At 48.3% G+C, this 27,263-nt stretch overlaps 9 protein-coding genes across 9 annotated transcripts; 6 read left to right on the forward strand and 3 right to left on the reverse strand.

Moving 5' to 3' along the window:
* The first annotated feature begins 245 nt into the window (after nt 1-245).
* On the forward strand, nt 246-2,761 carry F5147DRAFT_695260 (uncharacterized protein). Its single transcript, XM_041437366.1, has 6 exons — nt 246-439; nt 498-526; nt 584-789; nt 853-957; nt 1,016-2,235; nt 2,298-2,761. The coding sequence occupies exons 1-6, from the start codon at nt 437-439 to the stop codon at nt 2,472-2,474; spliced, it is 1,740 nt and encodes a 579-aa protein (XP_041292944.1). The 5' UTR covers nt 246-436; the 3' UTR covers nt 2,475-2,761.
* On the reverse strand, nt 2,762-5,353 carry F5147DRAFT_695272 (uncharacterized protein). Its single transcript, XM_041437367.1, has 11 exons — nt 4,855-5,353; nt 4,684-4,799; nt 4,478-4,635; nt 4,288-4,431; nt 4,166-4,238; nt 3,716-4,112; nt 3,508-3,658; nt 3,376-3,452; nt 3,204-3,317; nt 3,021-3,152; nt 2,762-2,967 (listed from the first exon to the last, which is right to left on the reverse strand). Exons 1-11 carry the CDS (start codon nt 5,257-5,259, stop codon nt 2,827-2,829), a joined length of 1,908 nt encoding a protein of 635 aa, XP_041292945.1. The 5' UTR covers nt 5,260-5,353; the 3' UTR covers nt 2,762-2,826.
* Nucleotides 5,354-5,811: 458 nt separating this feature from the next.
* F5147DRAFT_576989 (fungal-specific transcription factor domain-containing protein) lies at nt 5,812-10,275 on the reverse strand (the record flags this gene model as incomplete). Its single annotated transcript, XM_041431366.1, has 15 exons — nt 5,812-6,040; nt 6,080-6,653; nt 6,709-6,801; nt 6,856-6,950; nt 7,083-7,296; nt 7,348-7,486; nt 7,548-8,136; nt 8,188-8,340; nt 8,401-8,454; nt 8,505-8,906; nt 8,961-9,100; nt 9,249-9,267; nt 9,399-9,531; nt 9,946-10,032; nt 10,089-10,275. 15 exons carry the CDS (start codon nt 10,273-10,275, stop codon nt 5,812-5,814), a joined length of 3,108 nt encoding a protein of 1,035 aa, XP_041292946.1.
* Nucleotides 10,276-12,351: 2,076 nt separating this feature from the next.
* Nucleotides 12,352-13,543, forward strand: F5147DRAFT_173150 (uncharacterized protein). The gene has a single exon (XM_041428389.1). It carries the CDS (start codon nt 12,624-12,626, stop codon nt 13,302-13,304), a length of 681 nt encoding a protein of 226 aa, XP_041292947.1. The 5' UTR covers nt 12,352-12,623; the 3' UTR covers nt 13,305-13,543.
* A 419-nt stretch (nt 13,544-13,962) lies between these two features.
* Nucleotides 13,963-15,138, forward strand: F5147DRAFT_173152 (DUF775-domain-containing protein). The gene is made up of 4 exons (XM_041428390.1): nt 13,963-14,095; nt 14,188-14,346; nt 14,418-14,490; nt 14,550-15,138. Exons 2-4 carry the CDS (start codon nt 14,217-14,219, stop codon nt 15,013-15,015), a joined length of 669 nt encoding a protein of 222 aa, XP_041292948.1. The 5' UTR covers nt 13,963-14,095; nt 14,188-14,216; the 3' UTR covers nt 15,016-15,138.
* A 1,029-nt stretch (nt 15,139-16,167) lies between these two features.
* On the reverse strand, nt 16,168-17,790 carry F5147DRAFT_695301 (uncharacterized protein). Its single transcript, XM_041437368.1, has 5 exons — nt 17,517-17,790; nt 17,418-17,458; nt 16,972-17,364; nt 16,782-16,923; nt 16,168-16,736 (listed from the first exon to the last, which is right to left on the reverse strand). The coding sequence occupies exons 1-5, from the start codon at nt 17,630-17,632 to the stop codon at nt 16,298-16,300; spliced, it is 1,131 nt and encodes a 376-aa protein (XP_041292949.1). The 5' UTR covers nt 17,633-17,790; the 3' UTR covers nt 16,168-16,297.
* F5147DRAFT_695304 (uncharacterized protein) lies at nt 17,791-19,497 on the forward strand. Its single transcript, XM_041437369.1, has 10 exons — nt 17,791-18,012; nt 18,064-18,134; nt 18,186-18,217; nt 18,263-18,477; nt 18,533-18,607; nt 18,659-18,717; nt 18,771-18,902; nt 18,952-19,031; nt 19,089-19,191; nt 19,255-19,497. Exons 1-10 carry the CDS (start codon nt 17,864-17,866, stop codon nt 19,323-19,325), a joined length of 987 nt encoding a protein of 328 aa, XP_041292950.1. The 5' UTR covers nt 17,791-17,863; the 3' UTR covers nt 19,326-19,497.
* Nucleotides 19,498-22,077: 2,580 nt separating this feature from the next.
* Nucleotides 22,078-23,180, forward strand: F5147DRAFT_576935 (uncharacterized protein; the record flags this gene model as incomplete). The annotated part of the gene is made up of 5 exons (XM_041431359.1): nt 22,078-22,167; nt 22,235-22,447; nt 22,511-22,718; nt 22,772-23,015; nt 23,066-23,180. 5 exons carry the CDS (start codon nt 22,078-22,080, stop codon nt 23,178-23,180), a joined length of 870 nt encoding a protein of 289 aa, XP_041292951.1.
* Nucleotides 23,181-24,880: 1,700 nt separating this feature from the next.
* F5147DRAFT_635976 (UDP-glucose/GDP-mannose dehydrogenase family, NAD binding domain-containing protein) lies at nt 24,881-27,137 on the forward strand. The gene is made up of 8 exons (XM_041432904.1): nt 24,881-25,036; nt 25,090-25,107; nt 25,173-25,452; nt 25,535-25,825; nt 25,880-26,255; nt 26,305-26,491; nt 26,543-26,739; nt 26,808-27,137. Exons 1-8 carry the CDS (start codon nt 25,009-25,011, stop codon nt 26,838-26,840), a joined length of 1,410 nt encoding a protein of 469 aa, XP_041292952.1. The 5' UTR covers nt 24,881-25,008; the 3' UTR covers nt 26,841-27,137.
* The last annotated feature ends 126 nt before the right edge of the window (nt 27,138-27,263 follow it).

Raw genomic sequence — 27,263 nt, forward strand, 5'->3', positions numbered from 1 at the left:
AGCAACGTTTTGAACACGAATAACATTGGGCACGGGAATGCCACGGAATTCTAGTTCAAAGTTTCAGCGGTTGTCAGAGGAAAACCAAAATACAGCAACAACCGGTCCTGTAGCAGAAAGAGCTCAATCAGCGGAGACCATAACTTGGTGCATGCTAGTTCATGTTTGGTCGTTTATTGTTCTTTGTTTGGATTTCGTGGCAAAGAAGAGATGCGAGTAGGTCGATTAAAGGATGGGCACTCCGGCCCTGTCAACCTTCGTCAACAGTCTTTTTCTTCCTATTTTATGGTCCTTAAAGACCCTCTTGCCTTCGTACCGATGTTTCTCATATCCCGGTAACCTACACCTTCACGTCGCGGGCGGTGAAGTACCACCATTTTGTCCGGGACGGTACTACTCCTTGTATTTTTTTTTCTTACCAATATCATCTACAAACATGGTAGGAGACCCAACCAATCGTGTTTATCGCCATGTCTTCTAATCCATCTATCATTCAGGTTCTCGTCAGTGATAAGAAATATGCGTGGTATGTCTTTCATTACGTCCTAGCCCCATCATTCGTCCTCAGATGCACACTCTCCAGTGAAACGTGCATAAAGGGGCATCGCTCATCCGCATGTAAACACACGGATCGCCCCCTTTTCGAAATTAAGAAAAAAGGTCGTCCAGTCACTCAGTGTGAGCACTGTAGAGAACTACGAAAAACAAAACAAGTACACGTCAAATGTTCATGCGGATCTCAAGATCAAGGCGCCACTGGCGCCCACGAGGCGTCCCACAGCAAGAAGGGTACGCCTCATTTGTTGCTGAAATTAATCTGTCTTATCTTTAAGGCCCCTTCTTTTTATCTAGGGACGCCGAAGTTACCGGCTACTGCTGCGTTTCCTCATGGCCTTCCGGAGGCCCTTGAAACGCTAGCTACATTGCTGCCGGCATCGGACGACTCAGACCATAGCGGTAGGCCCGAAGCGCCATATTTTTCTCGTCATCATCTTCAGTATTGACTTTAAATAAGGTGAAACTTCTCCAACTGGCTGTAGATGTAGCTCCGGTGGCCCCTGCAATTGCTGTATCCCTCGCAAGCCCGCGACACGCCGTCGCTTCTCTGGTGCAGAGCCTCCTAAACGAGACAAGCTTCATTCAGACTCCTCAAAGCACCACGAATCCCTATCTCCTCCTCTTTCATCTCACGTTCTAGCGCGCATTGCTGAGCTCCGTCCAGTACTTCCAAAACCGGCTCACAGGCAACACCCTCTCGATGGCTCCTTACATAATCCATCTTCGAGTGTCCCTCACGGTCATAACATCCGCCATCATAACTATGACTTCAGCCCTTACGGTCGCGCTTACGGGTACACTCATTCAGATCACATTCATGATCAAAAGGGGTCGTCATTGACCAGTGATCCCCGCACGTTCGCTGGACGCTCTGTCCAATCCCCACAGCAAACACTAGGAAGTCAGCCTGTACCAGATGCCTGGTCGCCTGCTGAGGTCTTCCCCTCTGTCTGTGCCTGTGGTGACTCATGCATGTGTCCTGGATGTACCTTGCATAACAATCCACCTATCACCGGTGGTGCTACCTTTGCCTCCTGCAGCAATCCATCCTCCTGCGCCTTTTGTCTCGATTGTACCATACTGTCCATACCAGCAAGCAATCCGCCTCCTAACATCGACTCGTCCTCTGATCCATCACAATCACAAGAATTTGATGAATGGCTCAGACAGGTCGCACTTAGCCCGGGCGTCTCAAATTCGCAATCGAACTTCAACCCATATGAACTGACTACGCCTCAAACACAATCCTATCAAAGCGGAAGACCACGGATACCCGAAACTCCGTCTCCGCCGGTGGGGTGCTGCGGTGGGCGGTGTAAATGTTCTCGTAATTGTGCTTGCCTTCCAGACTGCTGTGGGTGCTGTCAAGGTTGTCAGTGTGATAATCACTGTAATGATGCGCGGTCCCGAACGACGTTCGCGGTATCCGGTGAACGGGGTTCATGTTGCAGAAAGGCTGATCCAAATACGAACGCTCTTTCAGCTGGGAGGCGCCTTCCTGAGTTCATGGCTATGACGAATATCCGTGACCAGTTGTCTGCCTCCGGGGTGGGCGCTGGCAGTCAAGGGTACTATGGTCAGCAGGGAGCATTTGTGGATTACTCCGAGGCTCCGAGTCGGTCGTCCTCTGGTTCATCCTTGGCAAGTCGTGCGCCAACGAGACCTCCATCCGGCCTGGTGAGTACCCGAGGTTGTCCGTTCCAAACTACGACTAATCTGCAGTGCTCACGATCCTATAGGGCTCTAGGCTGCTGGGGCAGAGTGGCCCTTCTAGTAGTACTAGATCGCCGCCGGCACACGTCGTACCGTCCGGGAGTACCCGTGGTTTTGCTACCTATGCAGAGTCCGAAAGGGCTCGTGGGGCTGCGCCGTACTCGAGCTATAACCCGTCGCTGGATGCAATGCGCTTCGACTAGGGAGGTCTGCCACCGAGTGGATTTGATGTTATTGTCCTCCTTTCATTTTTACGTTGTACTTTTCAACTTCTTGTGGCTCACTGGTTTACTGATGGACATGCAGTGGCCGCGATTGCCCCTTATCTATATTTTCTTCCCGCTATGTTTTTTGCCTTTTCTCGACACTACGTCTCGCTCAATGGACACGATAGAGATCATCTAAAACGTCTACTGAGCTTTTTTTTCATTACCATACATAAATTTCCATGTACGTTGCTACAAATTTTACAATTCTCCATCATTAGCCGCGCGGTTTGTACGACTGCGTTCATTCTGACCAACGTCTCCAAGATCAAGTTTATTTTCATTAAAGTCAGCATAAAACATCCATTAATTCCATCTGGTCCTCCTGAGAATGGGTCAAGACATTTTCCTTGTCCTGATTAGTATGGCTCTCCGCTTCTGAAGACTGCAACTGCTCCAATAACACACGATTATGGTTCTCTACATCGATCTGATATGAAAAGTCAGACAAGTATTTTGGCATGCGAACTATATTTGACATGCCTTGATCGGCGGAGGCCACTGGAGATCCAGTAGCTCGGTGCCTTCTGGCAACATTTTGGAATACAAGAGAAGGTAAGGCCCTGCACCGAGATGCAGGCCCACCGAGTCCTCCAAAACATTTACCTCGGATACCTTTGGTGTGTGTGAACTTCACGACAGGTACATCATCAAGGTCTCGCATACCTGGCTGATGGATGTATCCTCTATCCTCCACCATACACCTTTCTCTTGTACATAGGAATAGAGGTGCTTCCTGCCATACAATCCGTCGTGGACTAGTACTGCACGGAGATCATACTACCGACGGAATAAGAAACTGTCCTGGCTAGGATACGATGTGAGATAGGTGACTTACTCTGACGCGTTGGAGCTCAGGGCAATCCAGGAGCGTTCCAGCTTGGTCACGCATCTTTGCAATGTTGATATCCGAGACTATGAGGGATGTGGACAGTCAGCAGCCTGCCAAGCAAAAGTACCTGCATGCTACCTTGAATTTCCTTCTCTACCTGAGCATAAATGCCCTTTAGTTTGTTAGCCATAATTTGGGTGACACGAGCACGCTCGTCGTCGCCCTTCGCATCTGCCACATTCTCGTAATAATATATCGACGACCGCAGGTCCGTTAGGGTGTCTTTGTCCTGGGAACCAGTCCAGGTCAGTGCATGGGGCGACACAGCGAGCAGCGAAGGACGAACATTGAAGTGGGTCAAAGACTTGTTATGCAAAACCAGCTTTTGAATTTCTGCATGAAGGTCCCGCTGCTGCGCCCTCTTACTCTCTGCAAGCTCGATATTTTCCTTGAGGAACTGGTCGAGATAGATGTGCTTCGGGTATTTAAACGACTTGCGCTCGCCCGTAACGGTGCCCGAGCGCGCGAGATGAAACGCAATCACCTCCGAGGGCTCGAAGATAACTTGGCGTTTAATATGATCATCCTTATTATTTGAAAGCTGCGCGGAAAGGCGACCGACGAGGTCATTCGTGTCACTCCGTCCAAGGGCTTCGACACGGACGATGGAAGCATCTTGCAGGAGCTCTCCGGGTTCGTCATCGAAATTGCTGTTCCCATATTGGAACTGCATGATGCGCTGTCTACGCATTATATGTAAGTGAGATAGAGCAGAGCAGTCGATGCCACGTAGTACTTTGCCTGTCCGGTACGAATGAATTCATGAGCGAACACTTTGTCGAGGGCGCCGGCTACCTTTTCGAAGAATCCTAGTTCTCTATTAGTTATAACGCATACACCCAGTTCAAAGAAACGCACGTTGAGATAGCTCGCCTGGCGGTTGTGCAGGGTTCGACCAGGGCTCAGGCTTGAACCCCTCCAGCACCTCATGAGCGTCCAGGTCCACAAGCTTTGCAAGATCCATATTGGTGAATGTTTCGACGAGCTTCCACATGAGGAGCTCTTAAATACTATCAGCAGCGATTGTAGAACAACACAAAACAGTTACCTGGTCCATTCTTTGGGGGTTCAGCTTCTGTTGCGCCTTCTGGTAGAGCTGGCCGCCAATTTGCAACGCGTTCACGAATCTGTGGAACATAGAAGAGCGCATGCAGAACCAGAGCTGCGTAGACCATCGTATGTTTCGTTGGACGTAAAGTGACAGGCCTGCAGTCATGCCTTTAGTAGAGGGAGATGAATGAGTTAGAGACATACCAGCCTTCCTTCCGCCATTGCTGATCGAGGGGTAAAGGTTGGTATTCGTCGCCAGTATCAGCCTGCTCGAAGCTAGCTTGTATAGCGCGATCCAGGTCGTCTGCAGCAACATTATTCTACTCAACACAGCATCAATATAAAGGCAATAACATGAAGCACGGTCTTACCTACATTCGAAGGTACCATCGCCCAATTGGCATCAGGAGGCCTTTCGCTTGGTCCAAACATCGGACCCTCTTGAGAGGCTGTCTCAAGTGACGCTTTCAAAGCGCGCGATAGTTCGTCATTATTGTCGTCGTCACCTGTGAGGTCGATATTGATTGGTGAGTTTGGGCGAACAGCGGGAGCAGGCAGCGGTCTGGGCTGGTTTATCTCCATCTGCGAGTGCGACGTCCACAACGACGATTGCGTGTCTTCTCCCCTGTCGCCCTCGATCATAGCAGAAGCTGCTTTCTCTACATCGCCATCGAATTTCCGTAGGACGCGCCTAGCCACTTCATAGTCCACGCTTCCATCCATCAATGTGATTAAAAGCTCGATGTTATTGGACTCTTTCGCCTCATCGCGAAGGTGCATACTTTGCAAACTTGAGAATGGATTAAGTTAAGTGTGCTGAGAGTAGTTGGCTGGCAGAGTGGATTGTGTTAGGATTCAACCTTCTGGAGGCTCAGTGGCCCACGGACATATCAGGCATTTTGATTAATCAAAGCATCATGATAGACGCCTACTGTGCACTCGTTATTTTCAATCATCACAAGACGTCTCAAGATCCCAGGTACGAGACTACGAGTTATGCATCGCTATCCAAGTCATGCGTTTTAGTATATTGAAGGCTTTACAATATAGGCTGTCGGCGCAAACATTTTATAGTGGAAACAATGTCAACCAAAGTGCCCGAAGGAAGCAAGGATATAACACATAAAACACATAAGGAATAAAGTCCTTTCGAAGCGGATTATACAGATAAGCAGGAGGACAGGAGGGATACAACGAGGGAGTAGTACTGCGGTGAAAAGGAACATTTTGGGGTGTCTGATAGGATGTAATACATTAGATTGTGAGAGAAGAGGTCGTCTACTAGTATTTCGTGTCCGTTCGGGTAAATGTGGTACAATCCACTCCATTAAATTAAGACGTAGGATTATCTGTGTAGGGTGTCAGGATATTGCTCCTTCCTCGTGACGCAAAACACTCACTGTAAATACCGCCATACTGAGTACTCATATACATCGGATCCTGTGGCGGTGGCTGCTGCTGCTGCTGCTGTGGATGAGACTGGCTATAAGCCATCCCCATCTGTGGGAACGACGTATAGTCATTCCAAAATTGCGGATACCGCCCCATCCCAGGTTGATCACTGGTATATGCACCAGATCCGCCCCCATGCAAAGCCAACCGCGCTTGTCCTTGATGCGAAGCCGAGGACTGCGAGTTCCCCGCCCGACGGCTGTCAACCAAGCCTGTGCTATACATCTGCGGAAGCACAGACGTAGATAATGTGTTCGGGAATGAGAGGTATGAAGATCCATCAGAGGTCCACGGATAGTACGATGACTGCGAAGTTGAGATAGGTGCCCCGGCAAAGTCAGCATGTCGCCCCGCACCAGACTCCTGAGAGTGACCGACATCATGTGACGTTCCGCTAAACTGAGTCGATCGCCAGGTGTTGGCGTACCCTTGTCCTGATCCTGGTACGTTAGACGAGCTGCTCGAGGGTAGAGCCTGTATGTGCGAACGCTCGTATGCATCCTCTGAGTCTATTGAATGCTCAGCTGTCCGCTTCTGGCGATCCCGAGAAGTAAATGAAAGGCATGCTTGGCTAGAGTTCGAGGGATTAGCCATGACGTTTGAACCCCGAAGAAGCTCATTGGCACGTGCTGCGGAGGGCCAGACGACTTCCATGTCTTGCAGTGCATCCATGCACCTGAATAGACCTATCCGTGATTGAGGGTCATTCGGGAAGATGGACGCTGTATATGGGATGAGAATACGATCGGCAAAAAAAAACCCCGAATAATGACTTACAGCTCGTGACATGCATAATACCCGCCGTAAAAACATAGAAGCAGAGAAAAACAGGTGCGCGTTGCAGACAGTACTTTTCCCGATAAGATGAAACTAAATACATCTCACGTCAGAAATTGCTTGCAGAGGGGCAATAAAATAATTTACCGATAGATGAGATGTGGTTCGCAGCACCCACGCACAGCTCATAATGTTTTTTGCTCGTCGCACACGCTTCGGCATCATCAACATTATCCGATTTCCTATTAAAAAAAATTAACACTAGCAACGGGGAAATGTCAGGGCACCCACCCCTTATTTAGAAGGTACGTATTCCGTATGCTACATGGCCAGTTATTTTCAAAGGAATAACAAACAAACAAGGGGGAACTCACAAGGGGCGATGTAACAACAATGTCGTACACCAATACTGCATGTGTAATGTCAAGATATGGGGCGGAACAGTCACGCCCTGCTTCAATTGTAGATGCTCTGGCAAATCGAGGTACCACTTATTCAGCAGCTCCTCAAGTTGTGCCACCTCAGCGTGCCGAGAATTCACGGGATGAATCGCATACAACGACTGTACGAGCTTGGAAAGAATAGTTGCTGAAACATGGACTTAGCTATGGTACTGCATGGTCAGATGAAGATACTCACAGAGATTTGCAGAAGCATTAAAGCTAGATAGAATGCGACCAGTTATTGAACACCTTATCTCTGCACTAGGTGGATACCCATGTCCGCGGGAATCAGGCGGCAGCGACTCATGAGGAATCCACAACTCCATCTCCTCCGCCTAAGTTTTAAAAATACCCGTCAACACACCAGATTATAATTGATATAACGTATTCCCGTACCTCATCCTCGCCCGGTAAGAGTGTATCGTAATCTCGCTCGAAGATTGCAAGCGGCCTTCCGATATACGTGCTCACATACCCATCGAGCACAACACATCCCCACCATATCCGCCGCCGTTCCTGTAGCTCCCGGGGGCCGAACAAACGTCCGACTTCCGCACGGGCCCAGCCGTCCGCTGCCCGGTGCATACCGAGATCCTGCGCCATACGTACTGCCATGCCCGTGTACACCCAGGCTTGTGCCATGGCACCAATGCCAATTTCGCGGTACCCGAGTAATAGAAGAGCTTGCACGGTACTTGGCATCGAGGATGCATAAGTGTTGTCGAGAAGTTTCTTAGCGACGTTAAAGTACTTATCACCTGCAGTCCACATCGGGGTTGGCTCCCGAACCGATGATGCTGATGAGGGGGGAGGAGAGGACGGTGGGAGGGAGGAAGATGGTGAATAGCGTTCAGCAATGGAAAACATGCTGAGGAGTAAAAGCGGAGAAATAATGCGACGGGGACGGTGGAAAGGCGACGGAGATTTCGAACCCTGACCATCGGACGCAGGCGACGGCGTATCAGCAGCAGATGGATTCGGATGCCTAAAATAGATGTCAGTGGCAGTCGGAGGAAACTCGTGAGGCGACACTCACACTTTGTAACCCTCCCAGAAAGCCTCCTTGTGCAGGACCGGGAACGCCGAATGTACATAAGTAAAATATATCTCCAATAAATGCTCCTGAACAGCTAGATCAGGCATGACGCTACACAGATCTTTGTCCATGACAGATAAACCCATCAGAGGGCTATTAGATGGGCTTGCGGTAGAATTCGTCAGCGCATCAATGCTGGGTATTACGGGCGACGTATTTGTGTCAGATGGAGGGAGTGGTGGCCAGACACGGGCCTTGGGGAAGCGCCTGTGACATGTGAGACATTCATGCAAAACATCGGCGAACAAGCCGCTTACCATATTCCCCCTTCATTCCGAGCTTCCTCCTTCGCATTATACCCCAGCAGGTAAAGACCACTTGCCTTTCCGTGATACCGGACTTGTTCGTCCTCGTTCAAGGAGAGCTGGCCCACAGCATCCGCGACGTCGTCTTCGTCCTCAGAATCCGTACTGGCAGGTGCTTGTGTTTGTGAGTGGTCGGAGGGATCCGGAGATGATGAAGAACCAAGTCGCCGGCGTTGACGTCGTCCATTATCGTCGAATGTAAGAGATGGCGAAGTTCTAGATTGCGAAAGTTGGATCGTGCGCGGGTTGTTAGCACCAGATGTAGGCGAGCGAGGTTGTGATGAAGACGGGTGGGAGAATGATAGAGATGATGAAAGGAGAGATACAACGCGATCCTGCCATTCATTTGAAGGGCTGTACAAAAATATATATTCAACGCTGGTGAACATTGGGGAGAAATGAACTTACTGTGTGGACTGTAAGTCAATGCCACTGCCCTCCGTTGGGGTGGTATTATTTGGGCGTGATTTAACACTACCACCTTTTCGTCCTTTGACACCATAGGAGGAGGTATCGACACGATTGAGGATCTCACGAGCAAGAGTGTCCTGATTAGAAATTTAAATTTATCAGTATATGCGTTCAGTCAGAAATGTACGTTGTCAACAACAAATGTAAGAATGAATGTGCCGGGACGAGAAAAAATTGGGCTGACTGAGGTACTTGTGAATATCGAGGGTGCAAATGAATTAAAACATGGAGTCTACGAAAAATACTAACCTGTCTTAGGGTGTGCAACACATCCTCCAAACCTGCAGCGCCGCCTGGAGGCGGCCTATCCGCTTCGCCATACCTGCACAAAATTAGTAAATAGTTTTCGTTTACAAAAGTATGGTTCAGATGCACCTTTCGCTATGCTCTGCCTCAACAGCGAGGAGAACACCAAGTAGGGCCTCAGTTTGGTGCAGCCGAGCTTCGATGGCGTCAATGTATCCCTTAGGGGGGCCGCGCTTGCGTGAAGGGCCGAGGAATGTACACGCTACATATTGGGTGCGATCAGATCAGAAAATGCCGAGAGCGAGTAATCGGATCATTGTAAGCATGAAGTGTACAGGTGTTGATGCGAAAACAACAGATGGTGACCTCAATTACGGACGAGGCGTATCGTATGTCAACAGTGTTCCAGAATGCCAGTCACACGTGGCAGGATGTCATTATCAAAGGCGGTTGCGAAGGCCACAAAAGGGAATTCATGATGTATGGTTGAAGAGGGTAACGAAAGGTGACCGCATTCAGGGTGGCGTCAAGTGGCACCGCGTTGATGTGGATGGATACCAGGGAGTAGTTGAGGAGCCGCAAAATTCCAGAAATGGGGAAAGGAGGTAATGAGAAGGAAGGAGCGAGAAAGCATGGTCAACAGATCATCAACCATTGTAGAATTACGCAGACTTACGCGTTCCCAGCATGATGCAGCTTTTACAAGCCTCGCCATCTCCTGCGCGCTCGCACTTGCATTTGCTTTTGCGGCATTGATCACAAGCTAAAATATGATAAGGCATGGATTGAATAGACATTTGAGACAAATAGGGACTATACCTTTGCTGCTCCTTCTCCTAACGACTCTGTCTGAATAGCTAGATGAAGTAGCGGGCGCGCCAGAGGAGCCAGGAGGATCAGGCAAGTCGTCGCCATCATCGTATTCGTCCGGGAATGATAGTGAATTCAAGTCGAGAGCGGAATTTGCTGAGCGTTTGCTGAGCCAAGCGTCCTCCGGATGTGCCATAGATCCGAAGCGGTAGTACGGACGGTCTGGCAGAGTGTTCGATGTTGTAGTAAAATTATGATTAATGTGCGCAGTACTGTTGGGCGCTGACGCAGAAGATGGAAAATGGAATGAAAAAGTGTGGGGTGGTGAGGGTGACAGATCAAGATAAGGCGAAGAGGATAATTCCGATTTTACACTGGCAGAATGTGAGCGTGCAGAGTTGTTACTGCCTGCGCTATTTGGTGTATCAAGACCGTAATGTGGTGCCGGGTGCGAGTCTAGTATATAGTACGCATTAGCTGGGATAGCCATCACGACAATATGAAAGAGGAAGGGTTTGAAAGAGGACAGACTCGTTGGGACCCGTATTTCAAAGATTTCTCGATCTCTTGCCAAGCCAACTGTGCGATCTACGAGCTGTGACGACGTCGCTCGGGTTCAACAACCCTTGATTCCAACTCCTCGGAAGGAGCGACCCTTGAAAGTCCATCCCCGCTTTCTGAGCAATATCAAGCCATCACTTACCGATTAATCGCTGCCCCAATGTACGTTATTTTGCGAAAGTCGTGGCGTCAGAAGCTTCAAGTTTCAAGTTGTTTGGATTTTTAATCTTCTTAGCACCGGCCAGGTAGTCAAGGTCACCTCATCCTCTCAACATGCGAACTTAATGCTTATTACAGAGTGATTCAGCCTCACTTGCTCCTTCTTCCCACTCATTTTAGCCCATATGTTCAGTACGTTATTATTAGAGCACCTTTATAACTTCGGTGCTCATCCGCTGAGCCCGAGGAGAATTTTATTTCTTCTATCGCCTTCAAGGGGGTCTCCACAGTGGTTCGAATGTGTTATACTACCGGCGTACACTCACCGTTTTGTTAGATAACCTTTCACCAAGTAAGTGGTACACCCATTGTAACATTTCAACTTCCGATACTCAGACAGACAACTCAGCAGATTAGAGAAGGCAAACTATTACCGGGTAGCATATGGGTACGTTTTCGTTACCACTATCTTGTTAAGGAAACCCCCTCTAGTTTGTCTATGCCCTATGTCCGTGCCACCAAATCAATTTTTATCATTCAACGGCTTCCGAGGGCCCGTAATCTTCGCACTTCAACTTAGACATGTGTCATTCCGAGGAATATTTATTCGCAAAAATTAACTTGGAGACGAGGTTCATGTTTTTTTTTTTCTTTCTTTTTTTTCGTCTTTCAGTTTGTTTGACATATATCGGTGTCAGTCTAATTCACTCTGTAGTTTTGACATTGAGGATATCAAATTCACTTGGTACTTGCAAACAGCTTCCGGGTATGTAGGAAGTCTTCCCCACGTGAACCGTCTCCGTCTCCATCATTTCCTACTTACCAGGTGGTTCTCGTTGTAGATCGCTTTCTTCTTCTAATCATTGTTTGATCGTAATTTCCACTTTAGCAAGTTGTCTGGCCGCCGGTACCGTCCACCGCCTTCCGTCCAGGCACAAGTCCCACCAATTTGATTTGATTTCGTTAGTTCTCCGTCTTCGCTCGGCCACGTGGTTATTCCCGTCATCGCTCCGAGATCGACCCGTTTCCTCCCGTTTCCAGCAACCAATCTCGTCGTCGCAGACACTTTCGACAGCCCTGCTGCAACGGGTTGCGCTCCATATATATTGTTACACGCCTACATAGCATCCACGCCTAGCCATATGGGCCAATTTTCCAGCTACTTATGCTTTTGAGAACAATCAAGGCAACCATAACACAACTATTTCGCGGCTTTGTGCGTGCATTCAATTAAAGCCAGCTCCGAGTCGAAGATTGCAAATCTAAAGTTCAAGACGACCAGGGACGTTGTTCTTCAATTTCCCTGTTCCTATCCCCGATTGGAGATCTGTTAGGTATCCCGGAAGACGCACTCATGGTTGCCTATGCAGCACAAGACTACACCTGTAAGTACCATACGCACGGATCATGCATCATCGATCACCGCCGTGGGCGAAATCTAGTAAAGCATTCGGTGTTTTCTTAAAATCTTCCTATCCCAGGATTACTCACTGTTTGCCGTAAGATCAAGGAGTTGAATTTGAATCACCTGTGCATTAACGTTATTGTGCCAGGGAAATTGTATGCGACATAGCGCACGAATTTTGATTGGCTCATTATCTTGCTACCTGCAAGGTCCGAGCTATCAATATGTCGTCTCACTACGCTCGGAAACGAACGTCAGAGACTAGCTCGACAATATAGCATGATCTCAGTCCACCTAACACCACCGAACAATACCATACACCCATGCAGTCAAATTTCAGAGTCGTATTGTGAGAGATGAATTAGGCAAGCGCCAACAATACATTCCTGCTGTTCGCGTGTTAGCACAGCGCTGGTATAATGATGTTTGCAGATCTCGCCTTAACTGGATTGCAGTTTACATCCACTTGCAGCCACTTCGCACGCTTTCGTATGGCCCATCAGTGCCACCAAGGGGACCACGTGGAAAGAAGAGGAGATAAATATCAGGATGAAGATACGTACATCTCGTCGATCGAAATGAGTTTCTTCGAGTTCTGTCGGCTAGAGGCCTGGCCCTTGTCATGTGGGGTGTGCGGCCAATTATGTCAAAGACAAATTATATACAGAGCAGGCGTACAAATGAGGCCTCATCACCTGGATACTAATCTCAGCCCTCCTACATCCGGAAGGATCCCTCCCGCGAAAAGTGACAAGTATGGTGCGGACAGCGCGAAAGAATGGAGCTTGCCTAAATCCGCGGGCTGGTTCCTGTTAAGTACTGTTGGTACAATGGTTCGCGGTACCCCTCCTTGTGACTTCCATTCTGGCAATCTCGTGACGTCATGCAGCGGTGTCATAGTTCTGATGATAGAGGCTGAAACAAGGACCTGCGGAGTGGGGCAGCCGTACGATAATTGGTCAAACACGAAAAAGGGCAATAATGCCCGCGAACCTTACAGGGCATTCCGCAAACTACGCATAATTGGAGAAGTAAATCATTCCCGCGAACCACGCATGATTAGACAAGGAAACCACTCATCTGATCGGAAGGATAGATAATTGGATTTCGGTTCATTCCGGTTGTAGATGAGTTCCTGGACAATCCCGTAATAGGGCAAGCGACATCCGGACGCTTGGGCTGTCGAGGGAGGCGAACTACGTATACAAGGAAACTTGCATAGTCCATAACTAGTAATGCACTTCGGCAGTCGGGCTGAGGAGACGGTACCATGGCGTGTTTGCATCCATAGCTCAGTAAGTAGTGAATATCTATAACTTCATAAGCGACTCAAGGAGTGACTCTGGCAAATACGGCTCACCCAATGCAACTAAGGTAAAACTTGCTGCAACTTTCTTAGTAAATCAAGGGTGACTTTGACAATCATGGTACACCAATTCGAACGCGGAAAACCATCCCCATCGTATCACAGGTATGAAGTCAGAAATTTTTCACGGAACTGCCAAGGTTCAGATCTCAGAAGGCAAGCACCGCGTCAGGCTTCAACGCTGTGTAGTATGAAAGCGACATCACAGGAGTATGCACAGCACAGATAAGGTCCTGATCCTGGCTAGATCTGGGGTTCAGAGTATGTATATAACGAAGCGCCTAGGCTTGCGTTGACCTTGGTTTGATCAAAAGCTATGATAACGAAAAGTGGGTGGCTCACTGCTTGGCTAGACTAATTTCTGATCACATAGAATCTCCGAACTGGTAGGTGGATACCGGAAAGTCGTGACTATTGTTGTTCAAGCTTTGAAACCCATGGAAAATGAGAGAATGCAGTAGAGGTTAGTGGAATAACCGGGAAACATCCAGTCGAACGTTGGTGGCGTTCGGAGTTGTGTCACGGGTCTGTCCACATTTCATCATCATCCATGGCCGCAAACTCAGCTTCCAACCAACCGACTACGGTCGACTGCACCTATAAAATCCTTTTGCTAGTCTGAAGCTTATCGCTCTAATAAGCTACCATGTTTGGCTGTTGTGTTGCTGGTCGTCTACTGCAAACCGACCTGCAACAGGTGGATGAGACACATGCCCTCTTTGAGATTCCAGCCGCTGAGAAAGTCAATCATGTATGCGTGTTTTTACTTGGTACAGGTCAGTGCTTCATGCTCCATTCCTCCTTTGAATAACAATGACTTATCTCATACCGCTGATCTATAACATAGTTCCATTTCCCGATGGATTTGGTGCAACTGTCCACTTTTTCTGGCCTGGAAAAGGTTCACAAATACTTGGCATGTGCGCTTACCTTTCATCAACTGAATGCAAAGAACATAGACCTTACTTACGAATTTCAGGCTCTCGAACGATAAACCATCGGCCATATTCCGCCTTCGGTCCGCCTTCTCTTCCACATCAGCACCCCCATCAGGCGTGTCAACCCCTTCTGCGTTTACATCCGCGACTTTTTCTTCTGCACCCGGTCAAGTTACCGCTATACTCGGACTTGCATTAGAACCTCTTGAAGCGATAGCCGCACAACTTGCTTCTCTCCCCCAAAATCAAACTCCGAACGCTATGAATATCACCCCCGCCTCAACACCAATGTCATCACTGGCACCAATAGCCAAACCTGCAGATCCATCGATGCTTGCGGAGAAAATAGCCAAGCATCTATTCAACTATATAGCGGGCTTCGTGCCAGCAGGAACGACTGTAGGTCCAGAAAGTACTGTTTCAATGGGTGTGATTGCTCGATGGTACGAAAGCTTTATTGGGAAGGTGAGGGCAGGCGGTGTCGGGTTTTTGGAACGTAATGAATAGCTTCTGCCGGGAATGGATATCTGATCTTCGATCGATTATGATGAACTCGATTGCATTCGTGAGAGGTTCAGGCGGCTGCCGCTCACTAACTTTGATTTTAGTATCAGGGTATCTGGCAAACATCAATCTATGAGCCTGTGGTGGAGTGCAGTTGATGATCACGGGCCACAAATCACAGCATGCACGGGAGGTTCATAAACATGAATTTCGTTTACTGTGGTGTCATGATGAATAATTATTCGGGTTATGGGTGTGTTCCATCATATGGTCTTTGGTCAGGGGCTCTCAGCTGTTCCAGAATTATTCGTCAGGCCTCAAATATGCAAGGAAGTGATTACTGGAGTCGTTTCGGGACCGAGCTATTATATCCAAGTCAGCAGCCGACTGATTCTTTCGTACAACATTAATGGACTCGGACAAATCGCTAGAGTGTTCCGCGGCCTTTCGCGTCGACTATGGGCTTGCAAACATATGAAGCCCACCGTCAGCCGCGGCCTGTGTAATGAATACGAGGTTCGTAGTACGGTACCGATCTTAATATTGTAACAGAAGTGCTTATCGGCAAGAAGCTTCATAATCAAGAAGGAACGAAGTACTTCTTTCTATATGGTCTGGCTAGGGAAGACTAAAGAAGTTTATATTCATGTTGGTTTTCCGCCACGAATCAGAGCTGGTGTTACACACCGCTGGTGGAAAGCCGATGTGTTTTTTATATCTTTATTTTCGACCGTGAGGGTCAGACACTACATGCCGGAACCTGACATGCAAATTTAGCAAAAAAGATCAAACAACCAACTTAAGCTGCATGATGCTCCCAGCATGAAAAAATAATCACGAGTGGACTGGGAAGATATATGATACAAATACACTTCCGATGTCAGTATTCATGGAATGGGTGCTCGTTATTCCATCCACCCACACCCAACACATTCCTTCTTAGTTCAAGTCTACCAATAACATCTCCTCCAGCAAGTACAGTACTTCCGCCCTGTGCTCGATACGACCACCATCTTTCAACAGTGTCATCAATTTGCCTTCCTTGGGATTCATTTCTGCACCTACGACACCTTCCGACTCAGATACCCCAGGGTAATTTCCCAGACGTTCTCATCCTTCTTGTGCTTGCCGGTTTGGTAGTCCAAAGTCAATTTACCTGGTCAAATGGTGGTCAGACCCCAGTCAACTTTTAAGCTCTGGAAATAATGAATACAGCTGCAAGTGATCCATGTCAAATACAGGAATAATGATGTTATTCTATCTGCCGGGTCGTCTATAACATTAATCAGATCTCTGATATCACGGGACCTGAAACTCGCCCAGCACGCTCAAGGGCTCCATCCTGTAGCTCATATGCGGGTCGATACCGCGGTGGAAGCCTGACACCATTGGCACTCCTGTCATTAACCTCGCCCTGGCATTGAGTATTTGGATCGTTGACCAGAACCTGGAAAGGTCCTAGTGTGCTCCTAGGTGACTCTGACACCCTCAAATCAGAGACAGGGTCGGCGAGGCATATCTGGTCGGGGTTATCGGCAATGATGGTAAAAGGACCAATGCCGTTCAGAGACGACTTTGGTGGTGTTGGTTCGACGAAACACATTGCATTTGGATTGTTTGCCACAACTGTGAGTGAAGAAGGAAGAGTGTGGGATGAATCAGAATCCTTGACAAGTAGGGCTGGATTTGGTAATGTGTTATATGTGGATCCCAGAGACGTGTAACTGCGCAGGCGTCAATCGCAGCTTGCGAAATAAAAACATCCTCACCCTTCGTCATACAACGTACAGTACGGAATTTTGAGTTTCCTTAGGAATGTCCAGACATCTGAGTATGCCCAATTGATGATTGGGTTTATTCGTTCGAAGGCGGGCCATCCAGGATCTGTCACATTTCTGTATGATAGGGTTGCTACTCAAGTCATGAGTACTTGCATCGCGCAATAATAGTGACACTGACTTCCATGGGGGTCCGTTCGTCGGGTGCCCACCAAAATCGCTTGAATATCCGGGAAACGTGATTTGTACAACTCCAGGGCTCGCCGCATCCCTTCACCTCCCCTAGCCGCTCCGACAGGCCGAGTCTGAAGGCTATGTCCTATGTAGCCACTGCTCCCCTTAAGCGCTGTTGGGGTCGACACACCAGGCGTCACACTTTCCACAGGCAACTGAATATCTGAGGATAGATTGCATGTGAAAAGATTGAGGAGGTAGTCTTGCGTAGCTATCTTGATAAATTCCTCCAGTGCAGAGAATGGTGACGGGTCTGGAATGTATAATGCGAATATAGGGTTATGCGTTGACGACACCTTTCTGGCGAGAACCGCAGCATACAGATGAAGTAGGACGGTGCCTACGGGACAAATGAATCAGTATATGTACATCTCAGGGGTCCTGCTGACGCACAATCCTTCCCGCCGTTGAAACTTAGAGATACGTGGTCTTGCCTATGAAGTAAAATATCAGTGATGAACCATGCATGAGCAAAGAAAAACTGCTGCTCACCCGTATTGAGCCAGACACTGCTCGATGACCTGCAATGCCTCTCTTACAATGGGTGCTATGGGTTCATCTGACTCTGCAAGATTGTAAACGTCGCTCGCTATCTTCTTGTAGTCCATATCGCTCCGAGTGATGACTTTGAGGATGCAAAGGGGGAAACCTGACGACGGTCCAACGTGGAGAATCTAGAGAAGATGTTACAAGTAAATACGGTTCATACAGCAATGGTGTGGGTACAAGATGGTTATTGTGGGAATACAGTCTGGTGATCTTGATCAATCAGTCTCACATAAAAACACTCCTCTTATAGCAGGGCATAGTTATTTGAACTTCTTCTCAAGTCAACAACGATGGCAGCCGTGGTACTTGTCACTGGAGGCACTGGACTTGTCGGGAAAGCTATTGAGTACGTTATCGAACACGAACCAGAAGGCTCGCGCTTCGGAAAGCGTCCAGGAGAGAAATGGATCTTTGCTGGCTCTCGCGAGGCCGATCTAAGGTGTTGTTATATGATTATTGTCCGGATAGCAAGCATCAATGCGTAGTGCAGAAACCCAGAAGAAACTCTGAAGTTATTTGAGAAGTACCAACCCACTCATGTCATCCATCTGGCTGCCCTTGGTATGCCTTAGTTCGGTTCAGGATGAGCCCATCTGATCTGCATTTCTATAGTGGGCGGTCTCTTTGCGAACAGAGAGCGGAAGGTTAGCACAAATATCCTCTGTCGTGGGCGATCTGACTCCTTGCAGATGACTTTCCTCCGCGATAACATGCTGATCAATGACAATGTTCTCCACGCTGCTCACATCAAAGGGACAAAGAAAGTCATCTCTTGTCTTTCGACGTGTGTCTTCCCGGACAAAGTCGAATACCCACTCACAGAAGAGAAGGTTCACCTTGGTCCACCGCATTCGAGTAACTTCGGATACGCGCATGCGAAGAGAATGGTAGATGTCCAGAACCAGTATGTCATGATTTTATCAGGACATTTTGTACTACGGCTCAGATCTACTGCGCAGTGCTTACAAGGAGGAATTCGGCTGCAACTTCACATCTGCCATTCCGACCAATGTATTTGGACCGCATGATAACTTGTACGCTCGACCATTGTAAAAGTCATCATGTCCTGGCTGATCCTTCCAAAGTGATCTGAAGCATGCGCATGTGATGCCCGCGCTAATCCACAAATGCTACCTATCACAAAGTCCGTTTCCCCTCGTTTCAAACGTTCTGCACACTGATACGCTTTCAATGCAGAGAACAACACGCCATTTAAAGTTATGGGTGACGGTTCGCCCCTTCGTCAATTCATCTACTCCCGTGACTTGGCCAAGCTATTCATATGGCAAATGCGCGAGTACGAATCCGTCGAACCTGTCATCCTTTCAGGTAAGCGTTCGTATATCTACTGATGTGAAGTTTACTGATGAGCTCCCAGTGGACGAGAATGACGAAATCAGCATTCGTGATCTTGCGAATTCCATCGTCAAAGTCATGAATCACCCTGACAAGCCCGAGGTATGTTCCTTTCTACTGTTCACGAAATACCTGAGCAAAGATGTTCTCATTATGAAGTTCGAGAACGAAATCAATGACAACGGCCAAGACCGCAAACCCGCGTCGAATGCAAAGCTCATGAGCCTGATTGGCGACTTCAAATTCACGCCATTCGAACAAGGTTTGTTGTCCTCGTTCACTCATTTACTCATTTCAGTTCCTGATCATTGACTGTGTTGCATAGCCCTTGAGGAGACGGTGACATGGTTCCTTGAGAACTATGCTAATGCGAGGACTGGACAATCTCACGCTTAGATAGGCTGGGAAAATGTACAATGGTTCGATGTTGTAGAATTACAGTTGCGTTTCACTATTTGCCTACTTTTCATTCATGGCCTGTATATGTAGAAACATTTACCACTATATTGACCAAGCTTCTGGGGGGTTATCAGCAATTAATACTGACACTAACATGTTTATCACATTCTGTTCACCTGAATGGCGGAAAGCGGGAAACCAGTACCCTGGGCCAATTCGAAATTGGACACCCCAGTAGATGTTGCCAGTCCTTGCCACCGGAGGCCCAAAGGCCGGCCCACGTGATGGCTAGGAAGTTCACGCTGATATGATTCAAGCCCAGCTCCTCCCCAGCCGCAGCGCGTTCTTGGCTAGAGTTGACGAAGAGAGCGGAGTGCAACGGTGCCGTAGGTCTTGGTTTCACGATGGCGGTTGCCTTTGCATCTTGCTGGAAAAACGCTGTGCCAAATGTAATCCAGGGGAATTAGTTGCCGCCGTTGTGAGCTAGCGTGTGAAGCGGAAGCAAGGTTAAGGACTGCAGGAGGTTCGCGGAAGACCATGCAGTGGTGGTACTTTGAGTGGAGATTCACAGCACCAGATGCTTTCTTAACACGGGAATCCGAGGTGGAATTTTCCGATTGCTCGAGAGAACCAAATTACTGTATCGCCGAGTACATAGACAACAAGACAATAAGGTGTGATAAATCAAAAGTCTCGAAGGGAAAAGAATAATTCCATCAGAATGTAGGAATGCTGGGTCGCATACACGACTGTATTTACTAATTGAGACCAGACGCCAATTTGAATGAAAACAGAGGCACATCGTTGATGTTCCGACAAGTCCTCATAAGGGGTGTTACAACATTGTGTACGAGATCGTTATCGACCGCCCGCGGGGTGCCAGTAACTCTGTCGAACCCTGAGAAGTGCAGACCAGTTGCAAGTTAACTTCATCGGGAGTTTGCTCATGACCGACGACGGTATAAATATTGTTCTCCGTGATATCAAGCAGCATAAGAGGTTTATCCCTAATGGCAGAAGTCGTAATTGCTTGAGATGTCAACCGAAATTTACCCATATGTTGCGCCACAAGGCTCCAGGTACACACCTGCATGGCTTCATCTCCAGATAGAGCGATGCACATGTACTTAATATACCTTGTCCGGCCACCACGGAAGACATAACTTCATCGAATGACAAGCTCTGATTAGAGCCAGCGTGCCACGTAAGAGAAGGATATCCGTTCCCGCTATTCGCCTTTGACCGAAGGGGCGGGTGCCATAGAGATCATGGTTCAACAACGGGCTGCGGCAGAACACAACAAAACTTCAAAGGTATCTAAAGAATTGTGAGAGCGATAGACGGGAATAGAGCGTGGTGGGGCTGCTATTGAATTGGGCAAAGTCAGTGGAGAGCAAAACAAAAAGGTCAGCAGGGTGCAGTGCGAATTTGCGCTATTTTATTACTGCCATACCTGTGGGGACGAGAGGTGGTGTGGGATTTTCGGAGAGAGAGGAATTCACATGAAAGGGTCAGCTACTGAAGGCTAGAAGAATTCTGCATGGATGCCATCTCCTATCCGACCCTCTTCATCAACGAGCGCTCCAATGAAAATGATTAAGGAAGCCGAACTTACAATATGATCGAGCCTGCGTAAGGCTGGAGCTAACAGCGCTGACCTGGACGGTCCGGGCAGTCTGGCCGCAAATTTGAGGTAGACCAGAAGAAGCACAGATATGATCTACACTGATGTTGATCTAGAATGTCTGACCGTCTTTGGCCCCTTTGTCGGCGCCTGTTCGAGAAGTCACCTCAGTCGTTCTGCAGGAAACTATCAGTAGGGCCTAGATACTGGGAACCACCAGGGTGGTTGGGAGCTATATGCTGGGCTTCCATCCCACTGGGGCCACAAAGAGCACGATGAAGGAGATGCTGATTATGGTGAAAACGATTTTGAACCCATACTATGTGCCTTTCAACACAGCCCAAGTTAACCATCTTTGGCTGCTAGCACCAACGAGCACCTCATTTCTAGTGGTCACCACGCGCCGTCGTCTCAAAGCTAGCCCATCTGACGCTGTCGGTGCGTCTTGAGATGAGAGCCGCGACTGCGTAGTTACTCGTCTATCAGAAAGTACAGTCCCATTATAACTCGAAGCGGAGGAATCGGACTACAATGTTACAGATCGTTTGCCGACGCAGAAGACCGATGGTACCATAAATATCATTGAAACGAAACATGGAAGGCCTGCAGTGGTTATCTGAGAGGCTGACAGTCGCTGTGAAGACTAGTGCCCGAGGAAGCGAAGTTGATGAAGCAGTAAGCTGAGTGTGATACTGATAACGCCAAACTTTGTGAATGCATGAGACCTTGTTAATTCGGAGGACCTACTTAGCAGGAGTTCTATAACATACTCTAAATTGGTGACCAGGATGAGGCAAGTCGCGTCGATAGAGTAGTCGGTAAATTTGACGACAATGAAATTTCAAATTGGATTTATTTATGGTAAATTTTAATTAGGAATGCCTAATTTAATGCATGCACAAGGTCCGGTTCGGCCCGCATCATCGACATCTTGAACTAGTTCGCCGCGATGAACGACAAAGGCCTGCAGGGCTGACAACAAATGGCGATATTCAGTGCTTTGTGGTAGAATTGGCGCTCAGCACCGGGGACATTGTATAAATGGCTCTGCTTTAGCATCATCCAAGGCGCAAACCCATAGTACCTCTACATCCCATTTCCAACACACACACCCCCCCGTCAGCAATGCCAGACTACGCCTCTCGCAAGTTCATTGATCTCATTTTCCAGACGTCATCTAAGTGGGCTGATTGGGACCCGCCGGTCCCGATCAAGGTCAGTCTACGTGCTTTAGTGAGCACTATCCCGAGTTTGCCTAGTGTTAAACGTTAAGTGCCCGTAGGTCGGAAGCTTCGGGAAGATTGATAGGCCAACTGGAGTGTTTATAGCGGACGGGAATATATACGACGAAGCATTTCAAGAATCATTCAAGCAGCAAGGCTTGATGATCGATTTGTCTCATCCATCATGCCAGCCGATAATGGGTGCAGTCGAGGAAGACATGATTATGTCCTCGATGGACGTCAAAAAGAGTGAGATTTTGATCACGCCAAAAGTGTGAGAGTGCATGCACTCCTTGTTGATGCCTATCATTCATTCACAAATTACAATCGAACAGCTCCGCCCTTCCACCTCCTTCAAGGCCGAGTTCCAGTTCCAGGAGGGCAAACGAGGTGCTGTCTTGGTAATGCGCAAGCCGCAGCAGGAATATATTCCTCAGGGCAGGGTTCTGAGCATCATCCACGAGGCGCACCAGTTGAAGGATAAATATATCGTCAGCAGTATATTTACGTGTCCAGGGTATTATCTATACTTGTCCAACAGGTGTGCGTATTACCTTGTGCTTCATTGGTGGCAGTATGCTGAAGGCCTGATGTAGCCGCAGAGAGGGTGACACTGGTGCTTACTGATAATACTTCGCTCACAACTCCAATAGACGTATCTACTGGCGGAGAAGCTTCAATCGATTGGTGGACGGACGCTCAAGCAGCGTTTCTCCGAAAGGCGTTTGACAAAGCTGGACAGTACCGTTACACGCCTCTCTTCGACCTCAAGCGCAGACAACATTGGTTTAAGCGAAAGTTCCGTGGGCAGAGGTACAATCAACAGAAGATAATATGTGCGTTATTCATCCCTGCCTAAACATCCATCAGCTATTCTGATAGCTGTTCAGGTGGATTAAATGTCCACCACCATGGGATCCTCTTGATGAAGACGGAAAAGAAGATATCGTGTACGATGAAGTACGTCAGGGTTTGCTAGTCCTTCGTATTAATCTTGACCTATGAATTACCTTTAGTGACGAAGATTCCTTTTCCCGCCGATCTGCGGCGGAGGGCCGTTGTTCATTCGTGTGATATACCGCGAGTAAACCTACATAATATATATACTTACCCCTTGGTCAGGCCGATCAGGATTGCCTGTTGTTTCATGCATCATGCATCAATTTCTCTGATCTACGATGGCCGCGTCACAGTATTAAATCTCTATTATACTATGTATCTGTAACTACACCATGTGATATATTTTATTTGTCCATATACAAGGACGAAACGGGTGACATGTGCACGCTTCACCTGCATTCCACCGCTCCCCGTCAGTAGTATGCGCTGTGGCAATTTGCTATCTGCTGATTCTGCTCGCCGTGCGCCCATCTCCACGTCTGAGTCCACTCTTTGCGATGCGGAAAATGTTTACTGAGATGGATTAGCGGCGAGCGCCAGTAACGAGACAATTGAACATTAGTGGTGGCAAGTTGGCAACCCGGGCCTTACCCTCTCAGCTCTGGCAGGATATGCCGCGGTGTGCTTCCGTGTCGAACTTTGGTCTTATGGCCACCTCTAGACCTTTGAAGGGATATACTCTGCAACAAGCCGCTCTCGACCTCCGTTCGTTCACGAACAACTCTACATTGCATAACCGCTTTTTCGCGACTGTGCACTTCTATGATTTGACCGGGCGGCACCGCAAAACACACTGGACTCTATCTGTAATAGTCTCGCAGTGTAGTAAATGACAGTCAATTTGGGAATGGGTGCCCCTTGAATAGAGCCGCAAGCTGTTCACTGCAAAGGCTGCGTGGACATTAAAATTTTAGAATATTAAGGAGCAGGACCCCGGGTAAATAGATAGTACTACCGTAGCTTATTAGTCAGCTGCCGGGCTTTGTTCAATGCTTGACTTCCCTTATTCGCGACACGCAAGCACGAAGTCGCGGATACACCGCTCCAGTATCAAAAGGCGCTCTGGGAACTGCATGATGACCCCAAGCCGACTGCACACCAGCAGCCTGGGCTATCTAACGTCCCCGGGGCTATAGCCTGCCTCGGCAAGCAGGCTTTCTATTCACCCATATAAGAGACAACTTGGGCACGCTTCACGCTCGTGCTCCATGCACATCTCGGGTTACCATCATTCCCAGGAATCTGCAAGTGATATCTGGTAGATCAAAGGCTTATCTCCACGTTATCAGGAAGATTCGGTCTCGTCTTCTCGTGTATCAGGCAAGGGTGGAAGTCGTAATTGATATGCGTGAAAGGAGATATGCCTCGCGTCCACACTAATAGACTACTAGTAGCACGTTGGTTAAGGTGACATAAAGCGAAGACACGCACCGTTTAATGCCCAGTGCCCACGGTGTTGCCCTAATACAGAAGCAACGGTCTTCTTGAATCTTTCGAACTTTGCCTACTCAGGCTAGGGGCGACTACTCGGTACTAGTTATCGACTGCGTGCATAGTACCAGGCGGAAGCTTGAGGATATTATTGTGGCAACTTGCGAGGCCTGGTGCGCACTTGGCGCTCGGCCTTCTACTCCGGGTGTGCTTCCTTAGCCACGTTTTTTATCATTTGTCGTCAAATGGCCGTTAAACTTACCTGTTTGTCGAAAAAAGCAGCTGAATCATTACAGACTTGAGGGGTGTTTTTAATTGATAAAAGAGTGAAACGAGTCGTGTCATGAGGCAAGGCAGGTGGTGGTACCTGGTCTTGGAATGACGACCACAGTAACGTTCAAAATCGCTTCCCCGTAACTCCACTCCCTCAAGGTCAACAGCCTACTTAAGCGAACCGCGACTCATCAATTCAGCATAGTCTTTCTCTCAATCCATAACCACAATGCCTAGAGTCGAACAAATTTGCTGCAGTGAGTCCTTCGGCGGTATCTCCTATTATCTGTTGCTCATTTATCACGTCCAGTCGGTGCTGGATACGTTGGTGAGCCACTGCTTCACGGCATCGCTAATCGCTTTGAATACCTCGAGCTTACATCTGCTTTGCAGGCGGTCCTACCTGCGCCGTGATCGCACTGAAATGCCCTCATATCCGGGTCACCATCGTTGACTTGAACCAAGCCCGCATCGACGCCTGGAACTCGCCAGACTTCAACCTGCCCATATATGAGCCTGGTCTGGAGGATGTCGTTCGCCAGGCTCGCGGACGCAACCTCTTCTTCAGCACCGATGTTGACAAAGGCATTCGGGACGCAGACCTCATTTTCGTATCTGTGAACACTCCGACCAAAAAAAGCGGTGTCGGTGCTGGCTTCGCTGCAGACTTAAAGTGAATTTTCGATTTTTTTTTTTCGCCCTTTATTGCATCGGCCCTCCCATTATATGATCGTGTGCTGACGATCTTTATTCAGCTACGTCGAGCTCGCTACTCGGCGCATCGCAGCTACTGCGACATCATCAAAGATCGTCGTCGAAAAATCTACCGTACCTTGCAGGACCGCGGAGTCCATGCGCACCATCCTCGACGCCAACAGCAAGCCCAACGCACGCTTCGATATCCTCTCCAACCCCGAGTTCCTCGCTGAGGGAACCGCCATCGACGATCTCTTTGCTCCTGATCGTGTGCTCATTGGCTCTTTGCAGACACAGGAGGGCAAGGAGGCCTGCGCGGCGCTATCAGAAGTTTATCAGAATTGGGTCCCGTGAGTTCCTTCATTGTATTGCGGAGCCTAATGATGTGCTGACCGACCACATAGCAAAGAAAGGATTCTGACTGTCGGCCTGTGGTCTTCTGAGCTCTCGAAGCTGGCTGCGAACGCCATGCTTGCGCAGCGCATCAGCTCCGTCAACGCACTTTCCGCCATCTGTGAAGCCACAGGCGCCAACATCGCCGAGGTCGCTCACTCTATCGGACAAGACTCACGCATTGGCCCGAAATTCCTTCGTGCATCCGTTGGTTTCGGAGGTAGCTGCTTCCAGAAGGATATTCTCAACCTTGTCTACCTATCAGAGAGCCTCAATCTAAAAGAAGTAGCTGAGTACTGGAAACAGGTGGTAACGATGAATGAATACCAGAAGAGGAGGTTTAGTAAGCGGGTTGTGGATACCCTATTCAACACTATCACTGGCAAGGTACGCGATTTTTCTGCCCATCTGTCAAATCGATTTTGATCTGTTTTAGCGCATTGCGGTTCTTGGCTTTGCGTTCAAAGCTGATACGGGTGACACCCGTGAGTCAGCTGCCATCACGCTTATCCGCGACTTCCAGCAAGAAAGGGCTCTTGTCAACATCTATGATCCTCAAGTGGAGTCAAGTCAAATATGGGCAGACCTCAACGAGGCTAGTCCTGACGTGCCCCTTGAAACGAGTAAGCCACATCTTTTGCATGACACATTGACAACTCATGCTGCTGTCAAAGTTCAACGTCAAGTCTCTATCTGCTCTTCTGCATTGGAAGCCTGCAAGAATGCTGAGGCAGTCATTATCGCCACTGAGTGGGCCGAATTCAAGACGATTGATTGGCAAGCCGTGTACGCGGGTATGAACAAGCCTGCATTTGTTTTTGATGGGCGGTTGCTTGTGGATGCAGACAAGCTTAGGTCAATCGGCTTCAAGGTGGGTTGTTGCATCAGGTGTCCGCCCGAATAATAGTTCATTTACTGATGCAACGCCGTTCTGTCCAGGTGACTGTTATCGGCCGTGGAGAACGCCTCTAGATTTCATTCAGCCCCAGAAAGGATATATCATCCATAGGATGTTTCAGCCGCTTAGCTTCTTACGGATACAGTGCTAATATCTCTTGTACTTTAATACCCTTTGTTCTCCTGACTTGTACTGTTCAGGACGTATTTTCCTGCGTAGATCCAGACACATGAACATTTACGAATGGAATCTTAGTTGATGAATTTCATTTGCTTTTTTTGATTTCGTTCTCTATTATAGACAGCGGTAGCTTGGACTATGTAACAGGGGCAAGTTACCATCCAACTGTTTTAGCATAGTTGCACTCCCAGTCAAGTCTCAGTATCCCCTCTTATCCCACCGCAGCCTGGATTATGGGCGTCAACATGAATTGGGGTTTCAAAAGACGCAGATAAGAGCACGCCCCATGGCGACGACATGGACACTAAGTAATAGCA

This window comes from Suillus discolor, assembly GCF_016758755.1.
Source record: "Suillus discolor strain FC423 chromosome Unknown F5147scaffold_27, whole genome shotgun sequence".
NCBI classification, from domain to species: Eukaryota; Fungi; Basidiomycota; class Agaricomycetes; order Boletales; family Suillaceae; genus Suillus; species Suillus discolor.

What these genes read in the sequence shown, in the direction of transcription:
- F5147DRAFT_695260 (XM_041437366.1), top strand. An exon ending in GGACGACTCAGACCATAGCG is followed by an intron (nt 958 to 1,015) that starts GTAGGCCCGAAG and finishes ACTTTAAATAAG; the next exon opens with GTGAAACTTCTCCAACTGGC. An exon ending in CGAGACCTCCATCCGGCCTG is followed by an intron (nt 2,236 to 2,297) that starts GTGAGTACCCGA and finishes ACGATCCTATAG; the next exon opens with GGCTCTAGGCTGCTGGGGCA.
- F5147DRAFT_695272 (XM_041437367.1), bottom strand. Translation starts at nt 5,259, where the DNA reads ATGCACCTTCGCGATGAGGCGAAAGAGTCCAATAACATCGAGCTTTTA. An exon ending in ACCCCCAAAGAATGGACCAG is followed by an intron (nt 4,432 to 4,477) that starts GTAACTGTTTTG and finishes ATAGTATTTAAG; the next exon opens with AGCTCCTCATGTGGAAGCTC. An exon ending in CTGAGCTCCAACGCGTCAGA is followed by an intron (nt 3,318 to 3,375) that starts GTAAGTCACCTA and finishes TTCCGTCGGTAG; the next exon opens with TATGATCTCCGTGCAGTACT.
- F5147DRAFT_173150 (XM_041428389.1), top strand. Translation starts at nt 12,624, where the DNA reads ATGATGTTTGCAGATCTCGCCTTAACTGGATTGCAGTTTACATCCACT.
- F5147DRAFT_173152 (XM_041428390.1), top strand. Translation starts at nt 14,217, where the DNA reads ATGTTTGGCTGTTGTGTTGCTGGTCGTCTACTGCAAACCGACCTGCAA. An exon ending in CGTGTTTTTACTTGGTACAG is followed by an intron (nt 14,347 to 14,417) that starts GTCAGTGCTTCA and finishes TCTATAACATAG; the next exon opens with TTCCATTTCCCGATGGATTT. An exon ending in GGTTCACAAATACTTGGCAT is followed by an intron (nt 14,491 to 14,549) that starts GTGCGCTTACCT and finishes TACGAATTTCAG; the next exon opens with GCTCTCGAACGATAAACCAT.
- F5147DRAFT_695301 (XM_041437368.1), bottom strand. Translation starts at nt 17,632, where the DNA reads ATGGACTACAAGAAGATAGCGAGCGACGTTTACAATCTTGCAGAGTCA. An exon ending in TTTCAACGGCGGGAAGGATT is followed by an intron (nt 17,365 to 17,417) that starts GTGCGTCAGCAG and finishes TTTGTCCCGTAG; the next exon opens with GCACCGTCCTACTTCATCTG. An exon ending in ACGAACGGACCCCCATGGAA is followed by an intron (nt 16,924 to 16,971) that starts GTCAGTGTCACT and finishes TGACTTGAGTAG; the next exon opens with CAACCCTATCATACAGAAAT.
- F5147DRAFT_695304 (XM_041437369.1), top strand. Translation starts at nt 17,864, where the DNA reads ATGGCAGCCGTGGTACTTGTCACTGGAGGCACTGGACTTGTCGGGAAA. An exon ending in ATGGTAGATGTCCAGAACCA is followed by an intron (nt 18,478 to 18,532) that starts GTATGTCATGAT and finishes TCTACTGCGCAG; the next exon opens with TGCTTACAAGGAGGAATTCG. An exon ending in CGAACCTGTCATCCTTTCAG is followed by an intron (nt 18,903 to 18,951) that starts GTAAGCGTTCGT and finishes ATGAGCTCCCAG; the next exon opens with TGGACGAGAATGACGAAATC.
- F5147DRAFT_635976 (XM_041432904.1), top strand. Translation starts at nt 25,009, where the DNA reads ATGCCTAGAGTCGAACAAATTTGCTGCA. An exon ending in TCAACACTATCACTGGCAAG is followed by an intron (nt 26,256 to 26,304) that starts GTACGCGATTTT and finishes GATCTGTTTTAG; the next exon opens with CGCATTGCGGTTCTTGGCTT. An exon ending in TTAGGTCAATCGGCTTCAAG is followed by an intron (nt 26,740 to 26,807) that starts GTGGGTTGTTGC and finishes CGTTCTGTCCAG; the next exon opens with GTGACTGTTATCGGCCGTGG.